The following is a 21,089-nucleotide window of genomic DNA, read 5'->3' as shown; positions in this document are numbered from 1 at the left end:
ATTTAAAATGAATTTATTTAAAGTTGCACAGAAGTAGGTATAACTTGCTGTCGGCAACAAATGTCCTTCATCACACAGTATATTCTCATTGGTATCTCAGAACGTGACAGACTACAATCACACAGAAAGAGAAATAAATAACACTTACACAGGCACAGATACATACAAATGCACACAGACATTTCACACACACAGACACACAGAGTTTTGAATAGTTTAACTCATGCATACATGAATACACATCACACACACACACACACACACACACAAAGAACTGTATGAACACAAAGTGCACATGTACATACACACACAAACATGGAGACGCATGTAAATGCACTCACATGGGCACATACAAGGACATACAGACTTGCATGCACATGCTGACATGCACACACATATCCACACACGCACAAGTGCACACACACACACAGACACACACACACACGCACGCACACACACGCGCACACAGAAACCGCAGGAGAGGAAGTGGCAGAGGCCGCAGCAGCAGTTGAGTGTGTGCTGGAAAAGTCCCGGCGAGGCAGCGCTGTGATCTCAAACACGGGGGAGGCGGCTGACCTGAGAACGACCACATCCAGCCTCTGCAGCAGACGCACGGGGGAAGCACGCACGCTCACACTCATTCTGAGAAGAGCAGCACGACGCGCGAGCCCCGTTTCCGAAGATCACTCAGGCGCAGAGCCTGTGTTTACTTCACGTCCGAGCATAACGCCATTGCGGTTCACATCTAACCATCATTTAGCCGGTTCTGCTTTTAGTGAGAAAGCACCTGCTGAAGCCGCTGCTCGTACGGACGACACTCACATCCACATCGCTTACTTTCCACATACTTTTGCTCCTCACACAGACCTGCTCCTCACACAGACATACTCCTTAAACTGAACCACTTCCTCACATAGGACTGCTTCTCACATTAAACCACATCCTCACACAGAACTACTCCTCATACAGATCTGCTCCTCACACAGTACTACTCCTCAGACAGGGCAGCTCCTCACACACTACTGCTCCTCACACACACTTGCTCCTCAGAGTGCTGCTCCTCATACCGTACTGATCTCACAAACCTGCTTCCCCATAGATCTGCTCATCACCAATGACTGCTCCTCATACTGTACTGCTCATCACACAGTACTACTCCTCACACAGGACAGCTCCTCACATACTACTGCTCCTCATACAGACCAGCTCATCACACAGGACTGCTCCTCATACAGTACTGCTCCCCACACAGACCAGCACATCACACAGGACTGCTCCTCATACTGCACTGCTCCTCATACCATACTGCTCCTCACACAGGACTGCTCCTTCCACAGACTTGCTCCTCATACAATACTGCTCCTCACACAGACCAGCACATCACACAGGACTGCTCCTCATACTGCACTGCTCCTCATACCATACTGCTCCTCACACAGACCAGCACATCACACAGGACTGCTCCTCATACTGCACTGCTCCTCACACAGACTTGCTCCTCATACAGTACTGCTCCTCATACCATACTAATCCTCACACAGACCTGCTCCTCACACAGTACTGCTCCTCATACATTACTGCTCCTCACACAGACTTGCTCCTCATACAGTACTGCTCCTCACACAGACTTGCTCCTCATACAGTACTGCTCCTCATACAGTACTTGTCCTCACACAATACTGCTCCTCACAGAGTACTTCTCCTCATACATTACTGCTCATCACATAGTACTGCTCCTCATACAGACTTGCTCTTCACACAGTATTGCTCCTAACAAAGTATTGCTCCTCATACAGTACTGCTTCTCACAGATTACTTTTTTAAACTTTCACATCAAGTCTTAATTTGTACACTTTCCCCTAAGGCTCCTGCCCACCCGAGAAGTGTTTACAACTACCAACACTACCAGTAAAGCTTTCAGACCGCTATCACATCATCACAGTCTGCTTCAACTTTGTACCTATTCAAGTGAAATGACGGAAGTGCATCTTTCATTTCTGAAACCACAGGGACCGACACAGAACGACAGGATGCAGTGCGGTTTCTACAGCTACAAACGAGACAGATGACACAGGCCCCCTCAATGCCCTAAAGGCCAATTTATCAAAGTCGGTTAAGACATGGGACTGTGTACGGTCATTTGAGCCACTGTGACTGAGAGTTTTGTTTCCTTCACTGCAAACAGGATATGACGTTGGTCACGCAGTCACAAATTGTTAACACTAATCAACAACTGTCACATGGTCAGTCTATTCCCCCACTTGCTTATCTCTCACGATTAACTCCAGGATATATATATATATTTTTGCATACTGACCAGTTAAATTCATATGAACATGTGAGTTCCCTGCAAGGCCTGATTTAGGTGACAATACTGAAGTTCCGATACAGGGACAGGTTGACAGACATGCGGCAGACATTTTAAAAAGTGCTCTCTCAGGGCAGGCTAGGCACGTGGTTGGGAGGAGGGAGGAGATACATCGCTACGATGGATGGAGGACCACGCCCAGGGGTAGTCTCTGCTCTGAGTCTCCCCTCAAATACGGGACCTGGCACTTCATGGACAAGCTGGGAAATGCCAGTGGGTGGGGTTAGGCTGCGACCCCGCTTCTTCTACTCCTCCAAGTTGACCTCGGCTGACCCTGTCCCTAGCGGAGGGGCCGACAGGCACCAGCAGGTCAGGTCAACTAATCCAAACCCAGGTGATGAGTCACAGGACTCCCTGGGTCCCCTCACATTTACGACAGGAACAGGACACTGACAAAGGAAGTCCCGATTCATAACCCTCCCCCACCTCAAAGAACCAGAGATCTACATCAGCAAAAGCAGACAGGGGGACACCCAAACCTTCCGGAGCACCTTTTAACCTTCCTTAAAGACTTCACTTAATGTCGTGAAACCGTTAGTGGGTACACCCTAGGCTCTGAGCAGGCGCGAGAGAGAGCCCAAACTTTAACAGGAAACAGAAGGCCAAGTTGTGAAGACTCCAGGGCCGTGTTCATTAATGAGAATGCAGCGGCCGGCGCGAGCGGGCGGGGGCATGACTGCACGCTGACTGCAGGGCAGGAATGCAGCTCCAGACGTTATGTTTCCCACAGTGCTCAGCTGTCATCATGAGGCAGTTGAACCCCTGGTCACCAGACCGGGACTGAAGGGGGGGGGGGGGGGCATGACTAAGGCAAGGCATCACTGCGATTAGGGATTAACACATTTGATGTCAGCCTTACTCTGCGTCTAAACTCCCATCAGCGCTAAAGGCAGACAGCACAATATAGCAGGTCACAAAGGGCAGAGGTCACACATACCACGGGCAGATTTTGGCCCTTTTTTACAGACAGATTTACCTTAAAGGATTTTGTAAATAAAAGAAGGCTGTGGTAGGCGAGGCTAAGCACTTCTCAGGGACAAACACAACTTCACTTATAAAGCCAAGCTAACAATGTTCAGGGATGTTCTGAGGGGAAATTCCAACTCCACATGCTTTAATAATGAATGCTTCATTGTGCAAGAGGTCTTTTCCAAATGACCTGTATGGTGAGCTATCAGGATAACGACAGTAATGCCATCTGAACAGAAGCAGACCAATAACAGAATTTATATACGTGTAAGAATTGTATTTTTACTTATTTAGACCAAGGGGCCTGGGACCATGGCTACTTAGCTGCCATTTCTCTATCTAGTGGTAAGAACTACTGGTGGTTGTTGGGGGTGCTGGTCATTAGTTTGGGGGGGGGGTATTGTGTCTGGGGCAGTTTCCTCCTACTGCAGCGCAAATGTTGAAATAAGCATAGTGCAGGCCTGGAGGTTTAGGGATCTCTTCTTTGGTTTCATGAGAGAACGCAGGAGACATTGCATTCAGCATCATCAGCTTGAGTAAACAATGTTGCTCAAGTAAAATTTTTTCCAGGAAATATGTTTAACTGCGCACTCACAGCCACAAAAAAACTGGTCACAAGTGCAATTTTCAGCTAGGAACCACAGGACTCTACTGCAACACTTTGTTAGGTTGCATTGACTCACTGGTGTTAAAGTTGCAGAAAAGCACCAGAGAAAGGTTAAAGCAAACATCAGGCAGTAGCCATAAGAAAATACAGAGCATTCAAAAAATGAGTGTCAGATATAACGGGTGCTTTCCCAGGGCAATCTCCATGATGACCTACCTTGATCATCTCGTCCACGTAGCTCTCAGGACCGGTGTACTCTGTGGAGTCCTTCACCTTCACCAGCACTATGAAGTACAGGTAGTGCCACATGTTGTGCTCTTCCTTGATGTGCTCTTCGAAAGTCACAGTCTTGTTATCAAATTTGTCCCTCTCGAGCCCTGGAGAGACACAACGCGCAAGGGGAAGGGATAAGGCTTCATCTACACCTTGCTCTTCTGCTGCCGGGGGTGACATTAGACACTTTACACATTCTATAACTGACCGAAACTTTTAAATGGTTTCCTCCCCCAAAACCTTTTGTAATCATTTAGGTTTCCCATTATAGCCCCTGATATCCAAATACATACAAATATCTATATATATATATATATATGTACTTGAAATATTAGCTGAGAACCTATTTGAGATTTAATGCAAATTATATCTCAGGGGTGTTAAAATGGCCAGTGTGGGTGCAGGTTTTTGTTCTAGGTCAGCACTAAGACACCTGATTCTACTTATAAGGTCTTGATTGAAGACTATGATTAGCTAACTAGTTGAATCAGGTGTCACAGTGCAGGGATAAAACAAAAACCAGCACTCACAGCAGCCTTTTCAGATAAGATTGGACAGCCCTGCACTAGCCCATTCACAGGGCAGCGTTCCTGTTCACTGGCTATGGTTAGTCATTTAACAGCGTGCGTTCCCAGAGGGGTAGAGGAAAGAGACCCACGCAGTGCAAACATGGGGAAACGATTACTCAGCAGGGCTTTACTGAGAACAAGATGCATTCTTCAGTGTGATCCAGACAGGCGGACCCTCTTTCACCAGAAAACTATGCTGCTCTCACACGTCTCTTATGGCGGAAACTGTCTCCATCAACACGTCCTACGGCTAGGGGCTTGTGCGTGTGCGTGTCTGTGTGTGTGGGTGCGTGTGCATGTGTGTGTGTGCGCGCGTGTGAGAGTGAACGAACCCCCCAGAGGTAGACATGACTTGAGGCACGTTCTCTGAGGGAGAATCACGTGACCATTCCCCCGGAATCTGGACAGTGAGCAGCGGGAGTTACGGCTGCTCCACCAGAGCAGTGACTAACTGTTCCGGGAAGCGGCTGACAGGTGCAAGAAACGTATGCCAAGCGGCACCGACCCACCGCCGCCGGCACGCGACAAAGCACGCTAGGTTTCGTCCTCCTCGCTCCCCGAGCCACCCCCTCCCCCGAGTGCCTGGCCCCACTGCTGGAGACACGCCCCTTACCGCAGATGAAGCACGTCGTCTTGAGCACTTCCTCCTTCTTCTGCTTCTCGCTCCTCAGATCGGCGAACGTGTCGATGATGACACCAAAGATCAGGTTGAGGACGATGATGATGACCATGAAGAAGAACAAGAGGTCGTAGATCACCCGGGCGGCAAACAGAGGTTCCTGCACAGTCAAAGCCCCGATATTGGTGAGGTACTGTTCCACTCAACCGCTAAAGGGTTCACCATTTTGCACAGACCAAAGATGGTCTGTAGAGCATGTCTAAATTCCTTTAAAGCTACCCCTGTTTTCTCAGAGTGTTTGAATACACCACCTGCAACAAATACAATTTAATCCAGGCATCATAATTTTCAGATCTGTACATCTGTTTATCTGAATAAAGCTAATCACGACCATATGATCAATAATGTAAATTATACAAATAATGAACAAGGCTGATTTCACAATGACCTTGGCTATCCGGGAACAACATTGTCATGCACCGTATTAAAGACCCCTACAAGGGAAACAGTCTTCGGTTAAAGGGAACAGTTTTTCTTAGAAGTCTATTCCTGCAGGAGGAAGTGTTGGGGATGCTGGGGTGGGTTCTGAGAAAAGGGTTTCACAATCAGCGGCTGCCCAAGCAAGCTGCCAGGTCACATGATCAGTGAGTGGCCCCACCCACTATGAGCAGCGCCAGAGCCTGGCACCACTGCCCCACCCCTCTGTTCTTCTGGAGTGCGGACTGAATTGGCCTTCGCTTGCTGAGCCTAGTATCAGTCTCACCTTCCCACAGTCTTCCTGGACACTCACCACTTGTCACCAGTTTTGATATTAAAAGCTAGCTTGAATCTAACACAATAAATGAAATACTTCCGCCCCCCCCAAAAAATTTTTTCCCTTCTCTGGCTGCTGCTGCCTGTACACTATTGGGCCAATGCAAACAGTTTCTCAGAAAATATTGCAGATTTTAAAAAACCTCAACCTCCTAAGGGGATACTTTCACACAGTGCATGTTTTTTTTTTTTTTTACTTCTGTTCACCATGAGTTGTCTGCATTGAGAGCAATGAAGACAACACCTTTTTTTAAACAATGCTGGGTGTTACAATGACACAAATAAAAAAGGAGAAACGTTTGTTTTGGAACTGGCAAATTGAGTATAATAACGCCTATGCATAACGTACAACTGCAGGAGCTTTATATGTGAATGTGCTTGTCATGACATTTCACAGTGTTGGTTAACCAGCAAAATGACCGTTCATATGCATGGCCCAAGCAGCATCAGCTAGTGCAGCATTATCACAGATTCATGAGAAAGGCCTCCTTTAGATGAGCATGGCTGAGAATGTACCATTCCAGTACAGGAGCCCGGCACCCACCCTGAGGCCATCTGCACCCGACCCCCCACCCCACTGGTACCTCTTTGGACGGCCTGCGCAGGACGTCGCCGACCCCTCCCCCGCTCCGCAGCCCATGGCTCAGGACGGTGACGATGCACATGAGCAGGGACTCACAGGTGCGTTCCTTGTCCTCGGCGTCATCATTAGACATCTCTGTGGTGAGGGCTGGATAAAAGACCCAAAAAACACACATTAGGACACATAGATGTCATCAACCAGTCAATGCAGCAGCAACCCTAAATTTGACCCCTTGGGCTATTTCACAAAAAAAAAAAAACTCAATTATTAAACTATTCTTATTTACTTACTTAGCAGATACCCTGCCTTAATGGCTTTACTTTATTAGTGTTGATTTCTACAGCTGGATATTTTATTGAAGCGATTCAAGGACTTTTGTTGAAGGGTATGATGGCAGTCACCAACCAGGGACCCTGAAACCTGAGAGTTACAAGGCCAGTTTATTACCCACTATCCTATAATGGCACCCAGCACAGCTCTCAGCTGCTGCCCTGAGACTAAAACCAAGTACAATCAGCTGACATGGTAACCTGCTCCACTGCAACACATAAAGGACCTATAAGGGGTGGGAGGGTGAGGGGGGCGAGACGGTGCTGATGGAGCTTTCTGTTAAGTGTTAAGAAGGTTAAGACTGAGCCAGCATATCCGTCTGACTGGCCGACTGATTAACATAAGGGGCTTTGGCACTTAAATCTGGGGAATTTCTTTAGATTTTGCCCAGCCAGCAAAGCCATGATGGTGATCTGAACTTTGACCCCGCCCGACCCTGCAAGGTCGTCACACTGTGCCCCTTCCTTGGAACACAATGGCGACTAGACCTTGTGCCTCTTAGCACTGAACTCGTGATGTCTCGTCTGGCGCGTTTATGGGCTCAGCTCTGGAAGGTGAGGGTCACATGGGCGCTCAGAGAGTAAAGGGGGACTCCGTAAGAATAAGAGGCCCAGGGAACACCCCCTCCCGTGCGGTTGGCCTACCCTCCACGGCGGCCTCCGTGGAACAGTTCTCTCCGCCGTCCGTCCTGCAGACGTCCGCGGGTAGAAACCCTCCTGCCATGCTCGCCCCGCCCTCTGACCACGAGGACAGGAAGAGAACACAGTTAAGGGGATGCCAGCCTTACCTGATAGGCTGATAAGATTACGGTATTTGTACTATGTACGTATATATGCATTTCAAATAATTGTTTGATTCAGACTGAAGCAGGCCTGGGTCAGACAATTATTTGAAATGCATTAACTGTTTATACACCGGTAGAGACAAACGTGTTTTTTTATACGACTACATTTAAAAAATATTCTATGCATATATGCATTCATAAAATATATCCAGATTTGCATCAGACCTAGGCTTGCTCTGACATGAGCCACTCAAGTCCTGGGATGTGATTTGCTAATAAAAAAATAATCATTTATGTCTGGCGAATCATGTTCTCATTAATGCGGGACTTGTTGGCTTGCAAGAACCAATCATATTGCGAGACAAGAAAAGTTCACAAACTCCAACTTTAATTTCCTTAACTTTCCTTCCCTTTGTAGACAGAGAGCATGTGGGGTCAGGACAAGGGAGACACTTGTTCTCAAAATGCAATTGAACCCGATCAGTCTAAGCCTGAGGGAAGCTGCAAGCGCAGACTTGAGGGCACGTTGAGTCTGATTAAGGATTAATGAGAACGTTCCCTGACAGGCATGCAGGATACCTAGTGCTGCCCTCCTAACGCAGATCACAGAGGGAAGTGAGGGGTAAAAGCACTGACACACCGACGGCTCGGCGGAACCGTACTGCAGGGCGTGGCATCTGGAAAGCAAGCCGGTGGGGAAGAGACCCGGTAAATCTCTCACCTATCGTTGAATTGGGTATCCTGTCTACCTCCAGGATGAAGTCGTCCTTGAAGAAGATGTATCCAACGATGGAGAAGAGATAGACCAGGATGAGCGCCAGCACTGCGGTCAGGACGATAGAGCGGCCATTACGCGTCACACTCTTGATCACGTTCAGTAGCGTCTCTTCTCTGTAGACCAGGTCAAAGAGCTGGACAGGAGAAGCATAGCACAGAGTCACAGAGCTGCGAGGAGCACAGACTCGCATAGCTGCGAGAGCAGCGAGCTGCGATGATGAAATCCATGGTCAAAACGGCAGTGTAAGCCTTTCAAGGAAGATTAAAATATAAATGATGTGCTTAAATATTATTGTGTCACGATTCTCTGATATTTTTTTACCATTTGCGGTCTCAGATTTCTAACTGTACTTCTTTCAGAATTACACAACCATGCAACAGCTTTCCATTTTAATGAAATATATGGAAGCATTCAAGAAGGACCTGTGTGTCCTTCCCTCCTGAGAGGAACACATCTGGAGGACTGCTTAAAGCATAAGGGCTGATACAAACAACACAAAACGGCTATCAGCCTGGAAGAAGTAGCGCACAGTATTTTAAAATTTTCACATTTCCTTCAAAGATTCATAGTGATATTCCTAAAGGAGAGAAAATCCATGGAAGAGTATGCATTTCAAAATCTTTATCGATTGGTCTGTTCAATAAGTTCTTAGAAAGTCCATCTTATTGCTTTCCCAAGGTTAATTTTTCACTACACTGAGAAGAGAAAAAAAAAAAAAAAATTATATATATATATATATATATATATATATATATAAATTATGTAAGTTTTTATGTAAATACAAAGAATTGCATTAAAACAGACAATGGATGCCCTACAAGTAGATGTACAAGTAGCCACTATATCCCAGGGTTCCCTGTTTTCTTCAGCTTGCTCACCAGAAGACTGTAGAAGAAGACATGAACGAACACGCCTAGGCTGCAGATGATGAGGTACAGCAGGTGATAGAGGAACTCCATGTCCAGGATCATGGCCTTGTAGCCTCGGGTGAACGTCCCACGGTTGCCAACAAAACTCATCAGGAAGATTATCTTATTGCAAACCTACGGAGGAAGAACGGAAAGGAGGGGACTCAAGGATGCTAAAATCTATGCTAAACTACGCCAGTCTAGTTTACACACAAAAAAACACGCTATGCTGCTGTCATCTCGCATATACAGGGGGACATAGTTTCGCTATTTCATAGTACACACAAAAACACACATGAAGGTATAGCTTGAAAAACCTTCCAAAAGGATTCATGTAATACCGTTTCACTCCACACTTAGTGTGTGAAGCCATGTCATTTTTGTTTTCATTGAGTGAAGAGCATTCGCTCTGAGCTGGAGTAGGAAGCCACAGTCTACCGCAGTGCTCCAGACATCAACTTCACGCGAAGAGAAGAGACAGGTGGCGGCGGTCGTGGGGATTTCCCGCGCGGACTCACGTTGAAAGCCCCGAGCAGGAAGAGCGTGGGCTCCAGGCCCACAGAGAAGATGAGGCGAAGGATGGTGGAGGCGATGAGCGCTCGAATGCCGTGCGGCTGGGGCAGGGCGATGACGATGGCCAGCGACACCAGCATGCCCAACCACAGCAGCGCAGACAGATGGGGCTCCAGGGTCCCTGAGCGAGACGGTCGGCGGGGGGATGGTTACCATCATGACAGCGAGCACAATGCAAACCACATGGTCCTTCAAGTACTTCAAACGGATACAAATGCAAAAATAAGGTAACCGTGCGTCTGTATGCATTTAAAATCACCCAAGCATCCATCATTCCGTATTACGGGCAACAAGTGCTCTATTCAGTAGTAAGGCTAGTCATTGGTGAATGTTTGCTTTTGGTATAAATAATAGCAAGCCCTTATGATTCAGTGGGTCTTTTTATCACCAAAAGGGGCAATATCAGCCAATATCAAAGGAACAACTTGTCCGTAACTGCCATTGCACAGAAACGAGCATTGCATGTCAGCCGTACCACACCAATAGGACTCTGTACTGGTGAGGAACGTTGAACTCAAAACATTGTGTTACACAACACAGAGAGTGGGACACAGCTGTGCACTGTATGCTGTCCCTCTGTGGGGCTTTAGTATTAGTCTACCTGTAGTTCACTAAATCCACAGGTAAATCCCAGGTTAACAGAACAGGCTTGAGTTTCATGCTAAGCAAAGACCTCAATATCAGTATCATACTCAATCTCATACAGGAGAAAAGGGGGCAGATGGCTTCATGCTTCATGTAACTACCAGCCTTTTCTGGGTTTGGGGCAGGAAAGAGGATGGTGTGTGTGTCCATGCTGTCCGGTGTGTGTGTGTGTGTGTGTGTATTACCCTGGGGGGGGGGGGTTGGATGGTTGCTGTTACAAGGCAGGGCAGTTATGTTTGATTGATGAGGGAGAGGGTGAGTGAGGGAGAGACGAGGTAAGAGGGAGGGAGAGAGAGAGAGAAGGAGAGAGAAAGGGAGGGAGGGACAGAGAGAGGGAGAGAGAAGGAGAGGGAGGGAGGTTGAGAGAGAGAGAGAGAATGAGAGAGTGAGAGATTTTAACAGCCCCCCAGCCCTCATCTCACCATGCAGAGATCACATGACAGGTGCCAGTTACATAACCGCAGCGGCTAAAAATACCCGCGTGCCTGAAAGATTCATGAAGAATGGTCTGTGAGAGATTGCCAGGCCCTGGGGGCTGGAGCAGGCCCCCCAGCTCCAGCAGAATGAGATGTGCGGAGCAAACGCTCCCTCGCAACGCGTCACTGGCCTCCTAATTAACCCATCCATCTCCCCGTAAAACGCACCAGGCACAGGAAGCTAACGCCATTCCCCTGCTCCTCTGAATCCTGTCCAATACAGCCACGTCCGCTCAGGGAGGACGTGCACGATCGAGGTCCCTTTAGAGGGCCGTGCTGCTTACACTCGGGGGGTGAGGAGGTGGGTTTGGGTGGAGAGGGGGGTGTTCTGGCCGAGAGCGGGCGTGCAGAATTCCCCCAGCTTAGCACCTGTCAGCCACGTTACGCGAGAGGCCCTGACACGCGTTCCTGTGCATTAACAGGCAGAACACACTGACCTACTTCTGCAGCCCATATCTCACTTCCATCTATACATTCCAGGAGCCGGGGGGTGGGGGGGGGGGGGGGGGGTGGTGCTGAACCGTAAGAATGGCAGCTGATCCGGGGCAAAGGTATGCGGGTCTTCGCTGCGCCCACCGGATAGCGCCGGGGTGGGCAGGGTGCTCGTGCACACCGCTGTGGCACATTCTGACTGTCCTCAGTCACGTACTCCTGCTCTCCTGCTCTGAGTTAACCTCAGCACGCACTGAGAAATCCACCATGAACACCCAGCAGGCACTGAGTACCTGTGGCACATAGATGTGAGTATTTTCAAGATGAATTAAAAACCACTGCACATTATCATTAATGCGCAAACTTGTTTTCCTTCAAAAACAAGTTGGTTGTGTTTGCACACAGGTTGTGTTTTCTCCATTCTCTCTGGTGGCAAAGCACAAACATTTCCATGCATGACCTACAAAAATAAAAATAAGTACATGAGCAAGCAAATAAGCATGTCAGTAAACAAGTAAGTTAATAAATAAATAAATTAATTAATTTCATACAGCACAGTACACATGCCTGTTCGTGCTTAAATTTATCGTTCTGCTTTTCCTCCTCATCAGCTGAAGCTGAAAAATGTTAAGCTTCTCTCAGGGATTACAATAAAACATTCCGTGCGATATAGCAAAGCAACTCCACCCCATGGCCCTATAAAGTTTCATTTGTATTCTATATGCGGCGGTAGTGAATGTCAGCAGCAATCGATGGCGACTGGCACGCGCTGGAGCGGTAATACGTGCCGGAGAGGGAGATCTCTTTATAACACCCCGCGGAGATTTATAATGCAGAGCGGCGAAGCACGTGCGCATTCCATCTCCCCGGCTGAGGTGCGACTGAGTCACACTGCGGAGACCGTGTCCTCAGCTGAACCCGCGCAGCCGCCGTGAGCGGGCTCACAAGGCCCGCCGGAGCCAGGGTCTCACCGCCCCTCCGACACCGCCGAAAGGGAGACGCAAGTTTCTCGCTTCGGGGCGAACAATGTCTTTCTCTCTTCTTTTCTTTTTCCCCCTCCTGCGCCCGAGGAAGTTGAGACAAAAGGGACCGCGCCGGGCGACCCGGGGTGAGAACAATCGAAAGTTTATGAGCGTCACAATGCGGTTCTTGAGCCCCGCATCTCCGAGCCGGAACAAAGGAGCGCTTCGTGGCAGCGGGCACATGCGCTAAACCGCAAAACCGTCCTAACATTCAGACACAGAGAAAGAGAGAGGGACAGGGAGAGGGGAAAATGGAGAGGGAAAGTAGAGACAAAGACAAAGACAAGGAAAAGGGGAGAGGGGGAGGGAATGAGTGAAGACAGCAAGAAAAGGAAAGATAGAAGGACAGGCAAGGATGCGTGGGAAGGAGAGTGACATTATTCTGCAGGTACATAAAGCAAAGAAATGTTGGATCTGACCCAACTTACATCACATCGCCTAGCAACAGTGGTGAAGTGGTCTTGACACCATTTCAAGTAAAAAACCTGCATCACAAAACCAATGAGCTGGCTCTTCTGCAGTAGGAAGCCTTACACAGACTTTGCTCACCAGCAAAGTTGTTTTAGATTACGTGCAACATAGCATGCACGCAACTCTCAGCCAGTCTATTTAAATCTCAAATTCATCTGTCACTTAATTTTTTATGTTGCATAATTGCCTTTCAGAGTTCAGGCCCCTCACCTTCTGTATCTTGGGAGCCTGGAGCTGTTAATGGTCCCATGGTCACGTAAGCGCTGCGCTACCTGGACCTACACAAGCAGCGCTGCTGTAGCTTATGCACTTACACAGGGCTCCCACTCATTTTAGGAAATCATTTTCCAGGACTTTTCATTGACAATTTCCATGACTTAGACTTACAGACATGAAACATGGACAATGGTAGGCCAAAGCCGGTGGTGGACCGGGGGTGGGGGGGGGGGGCAATGTGCAAGTACCATCACCATTCAAAACTTTGTGCTGCCTTGTAATCTCAGCAGCTAATAAAAATGTGAAAAGTGGAGAAAAACGCCTACAATTTTCCAGGACCTCACAAATATTTCCAGGACATTTTGTAAATTTTCTCATTTTCCAGGTGTTTTCCATGACTGGAAAACTAGTTGATAAATTTTCAGGTTTTCAAGGTTTTCCAGGACGAGTGGGAACCCTGTTACATGCTCACGGTGTGCTTCAGGCTAGCTAGCGCTGATGGAAGCAGAAGTGTCTGGTAATCCACAGGTGCCTGGTGAGCGCCTAACACAGTGCTGCCCAACCCTACTCCAGGAGATCGACCGTCCAGTAGGTTTTCACTCCAACCCTAACAAAGCACATCTCATCCAACAGTTCGAGAACTCACTGAGCTGCTAATTAGGAAAATCAGGTCTGCCAAATTAGGGCTGAAATGAAAACCTTCAGGGAGGTAGATCAGGAACAGGGTTGGGCAGCCCTGGCCTAAAGGCATCGAGGCAGCAGCCACCTGACGGACACAGTCTGGCTCCAGCCAGCCCAACCACACAATGCCTGCATTTTCAGCTAACGATCGATTGAGCACGCAATGTCTTCGCTAGAGGGCTCAGCCTACGCTTGTGGCAAAAGCCTTGGACAGATACATTTACGAGTTTGACTGTGAATAAAAATCAATTAAAACGACTGGATGAGTCAGGTCACTGTCTGACTGAAAAGCCTTTCGAGAGCCTCTGGGACCAATCAGGAGTCCAGTAATGTAAGAACGTTGTGTATCAGTAAAGTGTGATCACAAGAGTCAGAATTCAGGAAGCTGGATGAACCTCTGTATCACATCACACAGAGCCCTGTTGAGCTGAGGGGCTTGAGTAAGGGCAGGCGTTGCGTAGCGCCTATGGAGGTGTTTTGGGAGGCTCTGTCGGTATCGATAACGGCGAAGGGGAGCTGGCTGCACGGGGGCCCCGCCGAATCCGCTGGCGTCCACCATGAGGCGTCGCTTTAATTAATCACACCTCGGAACACAGCGAGCACCTGGGCAACTGCTGCGAAGCCTCTCTGGTGGCAAGCGCTTATGCGGGAGGAAGCACGCCATGCTGGAAACTGAGGAAGCAACGCCGCCTCGTCTTCTGTGATTAAAATAGCCTCGCCGAAACTGGAGCTATCAGCTTAACCCGTGAGCGAACACGGTCCTCCCCGCAGAAAAGTGGGATTCCAGCGGTCATGGGGACAATGTTTGGAAATTAACATTCTAAACTTTCTAGACCAGGTCTATTCAACTAAATTTCAGCTGAAGATAGACTTACTATAGAGAAAGTGGCAGACCAAAAAAACCCCAGCAAAAATCACCCTATCGTTCACAGAAATCCAGCAACGAGACCAAAACAATCTGCATTTGAAATACATTCTTTTTGATAGTTGCCAGGACATTATAGAGAAAGACCACATGTTAGCCTAAGATGTAAACAGCATCAATTCCTGTGGCAAAAATCATTCACTTTATCAAGTCCTCTTGAGAAGATTATCTAACTGAATCACCTTTTTGGCTTACACAGGCTCACACAACCAGTGCGGGTGGTGTACTGACCACACTTCAAGTGTTATACTTGGAAGCTCCTAGAAATGAAGATAAACAAAAACCACTGTAGATTTTAACCCTTTTTGCCCCCACCCTCCCTGATCAGGACTGACCTCCACGAACCCCCTCCAGGGGGTAGAAGAAAGCCACCAGCAGATTCATCAGCACAGCCAGGTTGAAGGAGATGTTACTCCAGAAGGACATGTTGCGAGAGCACCAGTACAGGACGGGCTGGGCTGGAGAGAAGAAGAGCGCAACAGGACATCATTCAGAAACTTGTCCACACGACCCCTACCCAAAGAGAAGCACAACCTTTCTTCACCCAGAAACTCTGACTACATTGCAGGAGTTTTTCTGGAGAAAAGTAAGACTTTTATTTTTAATTTTTTAAATTATTCTACCTGAAAAAGGTAGCAAGTAGCATTTTTTCATGCATTTTTTATAAAAGGAGATCGAGAAAACACAACGAGTAAGGGCAAAAAAAGAAATGCACACAACAGAGCATTTAGGCTCAACTACATCATGAATCTGTACATAATTTATGCTGCCACATTTCACAAAATGTCACAAGTAAATAAATACAATATATATAAATATATGCATGCACACACATTGCATGGGTCACAACAGGGCCACATGGATGGGCACATACCTGTTTTATTACTCCTGAAAGACCTCTCACATTTTATTATTTTTCTCAGGTGTCACCTTTCCATATTTTGCTTTCCATTTGAGTGCTTTCCTTCAAGAGATGGGATATGCTTTATGGCTACTGCCACTTGCTAACATTTTCACAAAAACTACAGTACATGGTTTGATAGCTGAGGTATCACTGATGTAGCTAACAGCAATGTCACTGTCGAGAAGGCAATTTTTTTTTTTTTTGCATCTGCAGAAATTCAAGTGTCTCTCAGAATGCATGAGAAATATGTACTAGTTTCTATGGTATTTCCTGGTTTTCCTATCCACTGAAACCTCACATCACAGAGATTCTAATTCAAGCTCTTTTACTGTTGGCTGGAACTTGACCCTGATGACTTGACGTGACCAACTATAATCTGGGTTTTAAGTAGAGGAGGATGGCAGTGAAATATTAAAAACTCAAAGTTCGAAATGGGGACATTTGAATTAGGTAAATATCCTTTAATCTAATGGATGGATATCTTCATGTATGCTCAAAAGTAAATGTTTAGAATAGAAGAAGAGTTCAAGATCAGAAGTTCAAAGTGGAGGGACAACATACTTTGAAATCTGAACTCAATAGAACTGCATCCAAGATAGCTACATATCTTATTACCAGACATGTGAAAAAGTAACCTCCTGTATTTATGCCCTCGACATGAGTGCATCTTCTTAGGAATACGATGGAACGTTCTCTGTGGGGGGTTATGACGAGGGCAAAGGTCTACAGAGGTGTCACCTCTAGGCCACAGAACTTCTGTTTCCACAGGAGACTACATACTTGGCCAAGGCGTCCGTTTAATGGCTGCTATTTTGGAAGCAGTGTTGAGTTTGGTTTTATTGGAAAAGAGGAAACGGACCAGGGGATTTTTTCCCTTTCGCACGAAACAGAAGGCGCTATTCTTGTGTGTTGCAACAGAGACAGAGGGAGCATAACCGTTTTTCTCAGTTCTGATTCATATAGATAGTCTTCACGTGTCAAACCCAGCTGTGGGTTATCTGGAAACCCCCTCCACCGACGTGCTTTGCTATAGTGCTATAGGCTCGCATTAAAAAGGAGAGAGAGAGAGAGAGAGAGAGAGCAAGAGCACGAGAGAGAGAGAGAGAGATTGAGAGAGAGAGAGAGAGAGCGAGAGAGAGGGGGAAAAAAGAGCTTTTATTAAAAAACTATTTATGTATGACACACGTGATGGTACAGCAGTTTTACTTTAAGGCTCCAGTGACTTTAATGGTTATTTTCTAAATATTTTAAATATTCTAAAATTTTCATTATGTAATCATCAATGCTCATAATACACACTGTTTAAGAAGTGTGTTTAAGGATGGAGGGTAAAACCTTCAAATACAATGACCTCTAGACACTGCTTGTATCCATAGTAGGAATCATGTCAACAGTAAGTCTCTGCCTTCCCACACATTTCTCTAACTCTCCCTCTCAGTCTCCTGCTCTCCTTCACTCCTCTCTCTGCTCCTGCAAGCAATGCTTGCCCTGTCCCGCCGCATCCCCCTTTCAGCTACAGGCCTGGTTTGGAGAAAATGGGTCAACTGGGCTCTGCAGGCGGACAGCATGTTTAGCTCTTGGTTTCCGGAGTCTTCTCTGGCCAATCAGATCAGCGCAAGGGGTTCATCGCTGATCTCATTAGGGCCTGAGGCACAGTCACCTCAACAGGCCCTGGTTTGGGTCACTACCTCAGCTTGAACTTTTCAGCTTTTTAAATCCCTCAGGAGATTGTGGTCAGGAAATTACACCCCACATGGCTTTTTAGGGCGTTCCCAAGATAGCCTGCCCTCTGACCGCTCTTTAACTCTTCCAGGCCAAACTGTGAAGTTCATTACAGTCACAACAGCATGCCATAGCTCAAGCTACACACAGCAGTCACAGGCCAGTGTCGAGTCAGTGAAAGGATGACAGCATCAGTACTAATTTAGCTGCTTTTCTGTTCAAAAGAGCAGCACTAATCCAATGGGGAATGGGAATGGGTGAGCCAATAGTGAATCCCCCAGTATTCATTGGTGTGTGATGTACTGTAATCATAATGGGAGAAAATGGAAGCCCTGGATAAATGAGCTATAAAGATCTCAATCAGTAAGTACAGCTGCAGTGTCAGCCCTCTTCCTGTTTGGAGAGCCTGCTCCAGGATGTCCCTCCAAATCAGGCCCAATGGTGGGGATGGTAGCAGTGGTGTTGGTGAGCAAACTGCATAGATTCTTGTTTCTTTGGATTTAAGAGAAAGTTGTCAATGAGGGCTGGACTGCTGCGTGAATGGTGTCATCATGGGAGAAAATAATGTGTGGTGCTAACCTAGCGCGCTAACCTCAGAAAATTACAAATATACATTTTTAATTTTAAATCATGACTTCTGTAGCTCTACCTCTTTAGGCTGCCAAAGATTAGGACTAACAGACATAAATATTCTTTTGTTCCCTCAGCCATTAGTTTACAAAACAGATTTTAAAGAAGAAATCCTATTAATCCTATAATTCACCAAGCACTTTTGTATCAGGTATGGGTGTGTGTTTTCTGTGCGTTTCATATTTTCATGTGATTCTTTTATGTTTTCGTGATTTGACAGGGTTACCATAAGATCACTGTACACCAGTTCAATGAACAGCAGTTACGGTCAATCCCTCAGCACATACAGGAACAGAGAAGAATAGAAAAAAAATTTAAAAAATGAAATAAAAAATGGATGAGTATAAGATTTTTATTGTGTTTGTTTTTAATGCTGCACATCGTTTGCCCTCTGGGATTATAATTATGTTGGAGTCTGAGTACGAGTTTATCAGTTACGCATTCATTTGTGAACACAATGTTTCCAGCAGCCCTGGCCTATTTAGATCCTGCAGAGTAGGTTTCAGCTTTGTTTTGTCAGAGAGAAAGAAAAAACCTGTACAGGGTGAGGAGGTCAGGGTGGGGGCATAGGCCTGTAAATGGTTGCTAGGCATGAGAGGGTGCACAGGGGGGCCCTCCTTTAGTTTATCGACGGCCAATCAAGTACCTCGTAGCTTCTTCTGCCAGTTCATCTCGTTGAAGAGGTCCTCGGCACGCAGGAAGAAGTCGTTGATCTTGCTGCCCTGCTCGTCGCGCTCCGTGGTGTAGTACACTCGCAGTTTGGACTCACAGGTGAGGAACTCACAGATGTTGGGAACCGGGAAGACGATCTCCTCCATGGTTCGATCCTGCCGCACAATCTGAACACAAACAGAGCCAGGTCACAGAGCGGCTTCTCTGGGCATGGCCAGGCTACTCAAGCCCCAGGCCAGGGGACAGACAGACGCTAAACCAGACAACTAGTAAACAGATATAATAAAACAACATAGCAGTTACTCTATTAAAACAGTCAATTTAATAAATATTACATTGTGAAGATGTTTCCGCAATGTCTCCCCATGCAATGATCTGAAGAAACCTGAAACATCCATCTTCCAGAAGCAAGGTGACAACATATGAGTGAAAACATTCACTTGACAAAGAGTTGTCGAGAGTAGAGATGGGATTGAATCCAGAAAATGGATGTTTCTTTAGTTTAAAAATATATTTTTTAAAAAGCTTACATATTGCAGCTATGCAGCCTGTCTGACTATTCTTATATCAATCTGTGGTTCCAATTACTGTAGTGACATAGTTACTTGACATAAATTATTTTAAATTTCTGAAAATCTCTGGAATATGATGATAGCAAGATAAAATAACTTTTTATTTGTATCTGGTGTGTGTTTATGGACATGTCTTATGAATAAATGATAAATGTTCTTTAGCTCCAATTTGGCAAAGTAATACTGGGCTATGAAAGTCAGCCTGAGCATACTGCAACTTGCTGCAGTACTCCTGCTTCAGGCATTGAGCAAAAGAGAGCTGAACTATTGAATTAATAAAAATGCAATCAATAGCTTCAGAAACAAATTTCACCACACGCATATATAATGTCGGTGGTGTTCTGGTTTTGGAATATACTTTTCTCCTGTGTTGTTTTTTGGTGCCAAGAACAAAATCTCATTCCCCATAGTAATGGGGAAAGTTGGCACTAAGTCAGAACTCATGTGATTCCAATAGCCACAAGGGAGGAAGGAGCTAATTCCCTCCCCAAAAAGCAAATAATTAAATTTTTACGCATTTTAAAAAAATGTTCCCTTAGGGCCATTTTAATTTTATTGTATAAAAACTATAAAAGTCATCGAGACAAGTAAGCGTGTACTGTGATTTTGGACAACAGTGCAGGATTTATAGCACTTAAAAATAAGCATCAACTGTTCTAAAGGTAATAGTCTTTTTTTTTATTTTTTTTTTAAAGAAATTTTGGGGTGGAAATCCCCTTTTAAGATGGATATGTATCACAAACAGCCCATTGTAATCGCAAATTAGCTTCTTTTTCCAAACATTCATCCACTGATATGCATTTAATGTGAACATGCAGAAAGGTAAACTTTCCTACTTTGTCTTCATGTTTTCATACTTTGATTACACAAAAGCAGCCAGAAAATACAGAGGCAAAATATGAACACGTAGCGGTTTTGATAGTTTTAATGATTTAAAAGTTGTGCGGTCAAGAGTCATGCCACAAAAAGCCTTCCATGGAAGAGGTCAGTAAGAAGTCCACTCATGCAGGTGTGAGGAGCCGATGAGGACTGGTTTGTATTGGGTGATTGTGCTGAGGTCACGGTCACTGACCTCGATCTGGGCCGTGTGCTTGGCGTAAAACTCCAGGGCCTCGTCCCCCTCTCCGCTGGTGCCTCCTGGTTTCAGCATGGCCTGCAGCTCCTTGTTATGCCTGGCCAGCTGTGAAGGGCACACAGAAGGAGCACGTGGCATCACCATGGCAGACTGGCACACCAGCGCACTGTTCAGTATTCTTAAAGGCAAGAGGCTCACGGCTTTACAAAGACAGGTAAGCGCACAGACTACTGAAACAGTGTAAAAGAGACTTGATTAACTTAAACTCAGATGAGGAAAAAGGAATGTCTTTCTGTCAAAACTACCTCCACTGATATCCTAAGTTTCAGGATAACAAAGAATACTGCTGTTTGACCTCACCTCCTCTTTGTGTTTTAGAACCTACAGTCAATGGGAACAAAATTAATTTTATCAACTTTTAAAAAGCAAAAACCAGAAAACATTTTAAGTGTGTGTGTGTGCACGTGTGTGA

At 46.2% G+C, this 21,089-nt stretch overlaps 1 protein-coding gene across 5 annotated transcripts in view; it reads right to left on the bottom strand.

Annotated features, from left to right (window-relative positions):
• The window catches only part of LOC135234279 (inositol 1,4,5-trisphosphate receptor type 1), a 110,958-nt gene that overhangs the window by 4,793 nt on the left and 85,076 nt on the right, over nucleotides 1-21,089 (bottom strand). For all 5 annotated transcript variants that reach the window (XM_064298722.1, XM_064298724.1, XM_064298725.1 and 2 more), the window contains 10 exons: nucleotides 20,615-20,722; nucleotides 18,945-19,137; nucleotides 15,378-15,500; nucleotides 10,120-10,295; nucleotides 9,572-9,736; nucleotides 8,637-8,826; nucleotides 7,776-7,868; nucleotides 6,803-6,948; nucleotides 5,400-5,565; nucleotides 4,161-4,321 (listed from right to left, as the gene is read on the bottom strand). In XM_064298722.1, coding sequence (XP_064154792.1) covers nucleotides 4,161-4,321; nucleotides 5,400-5,565; nucleotides 6,803-6,948; nucleotides 7,776-7,868; nucleotides 8,637-8,826; nucleotides 9,572-9,736; nucleotides 10,120-10,295; nucleotides 15,378-15,500; nucleotides 18,945-19,137; nucleotides 20,615-20,722 — 1,521 coding nt within the window. The remainder of the gene's footprint in view (nucleotides 1-4,160; nucleotides 4,322-5,399; nucleotides 5,566-6,802; nucleotides 6,949-7,775; nucleotides 7,869-8,636; nucleotides 8,827-9,571; nucleotides 9,737-10,119; nucleotides 10,296-15,377; nucleotides 15,501-18,944; nucleotides 19,138-20,614; nucleotides 20,723-21,089) is intronic.

This window comes from Anguilla rostrata, chromosome 11, assembly GCF_018555375.3.
Source record: "Anguilla rostrata isolate EN2019 chromosome 11, ASM1855537v3, whole genome shotgun sequence".
NCBI classification, from domain to species: domain Eukaryota; kingdom Metazoa; phylum Chordata; class Actinopteri; order Anguilliformes; family Anguillidae; genus Anguilla; species Anguilla rostrata.
This window is presented reverse-complemented; position numbering and strand designations above follow the sequence as displayed.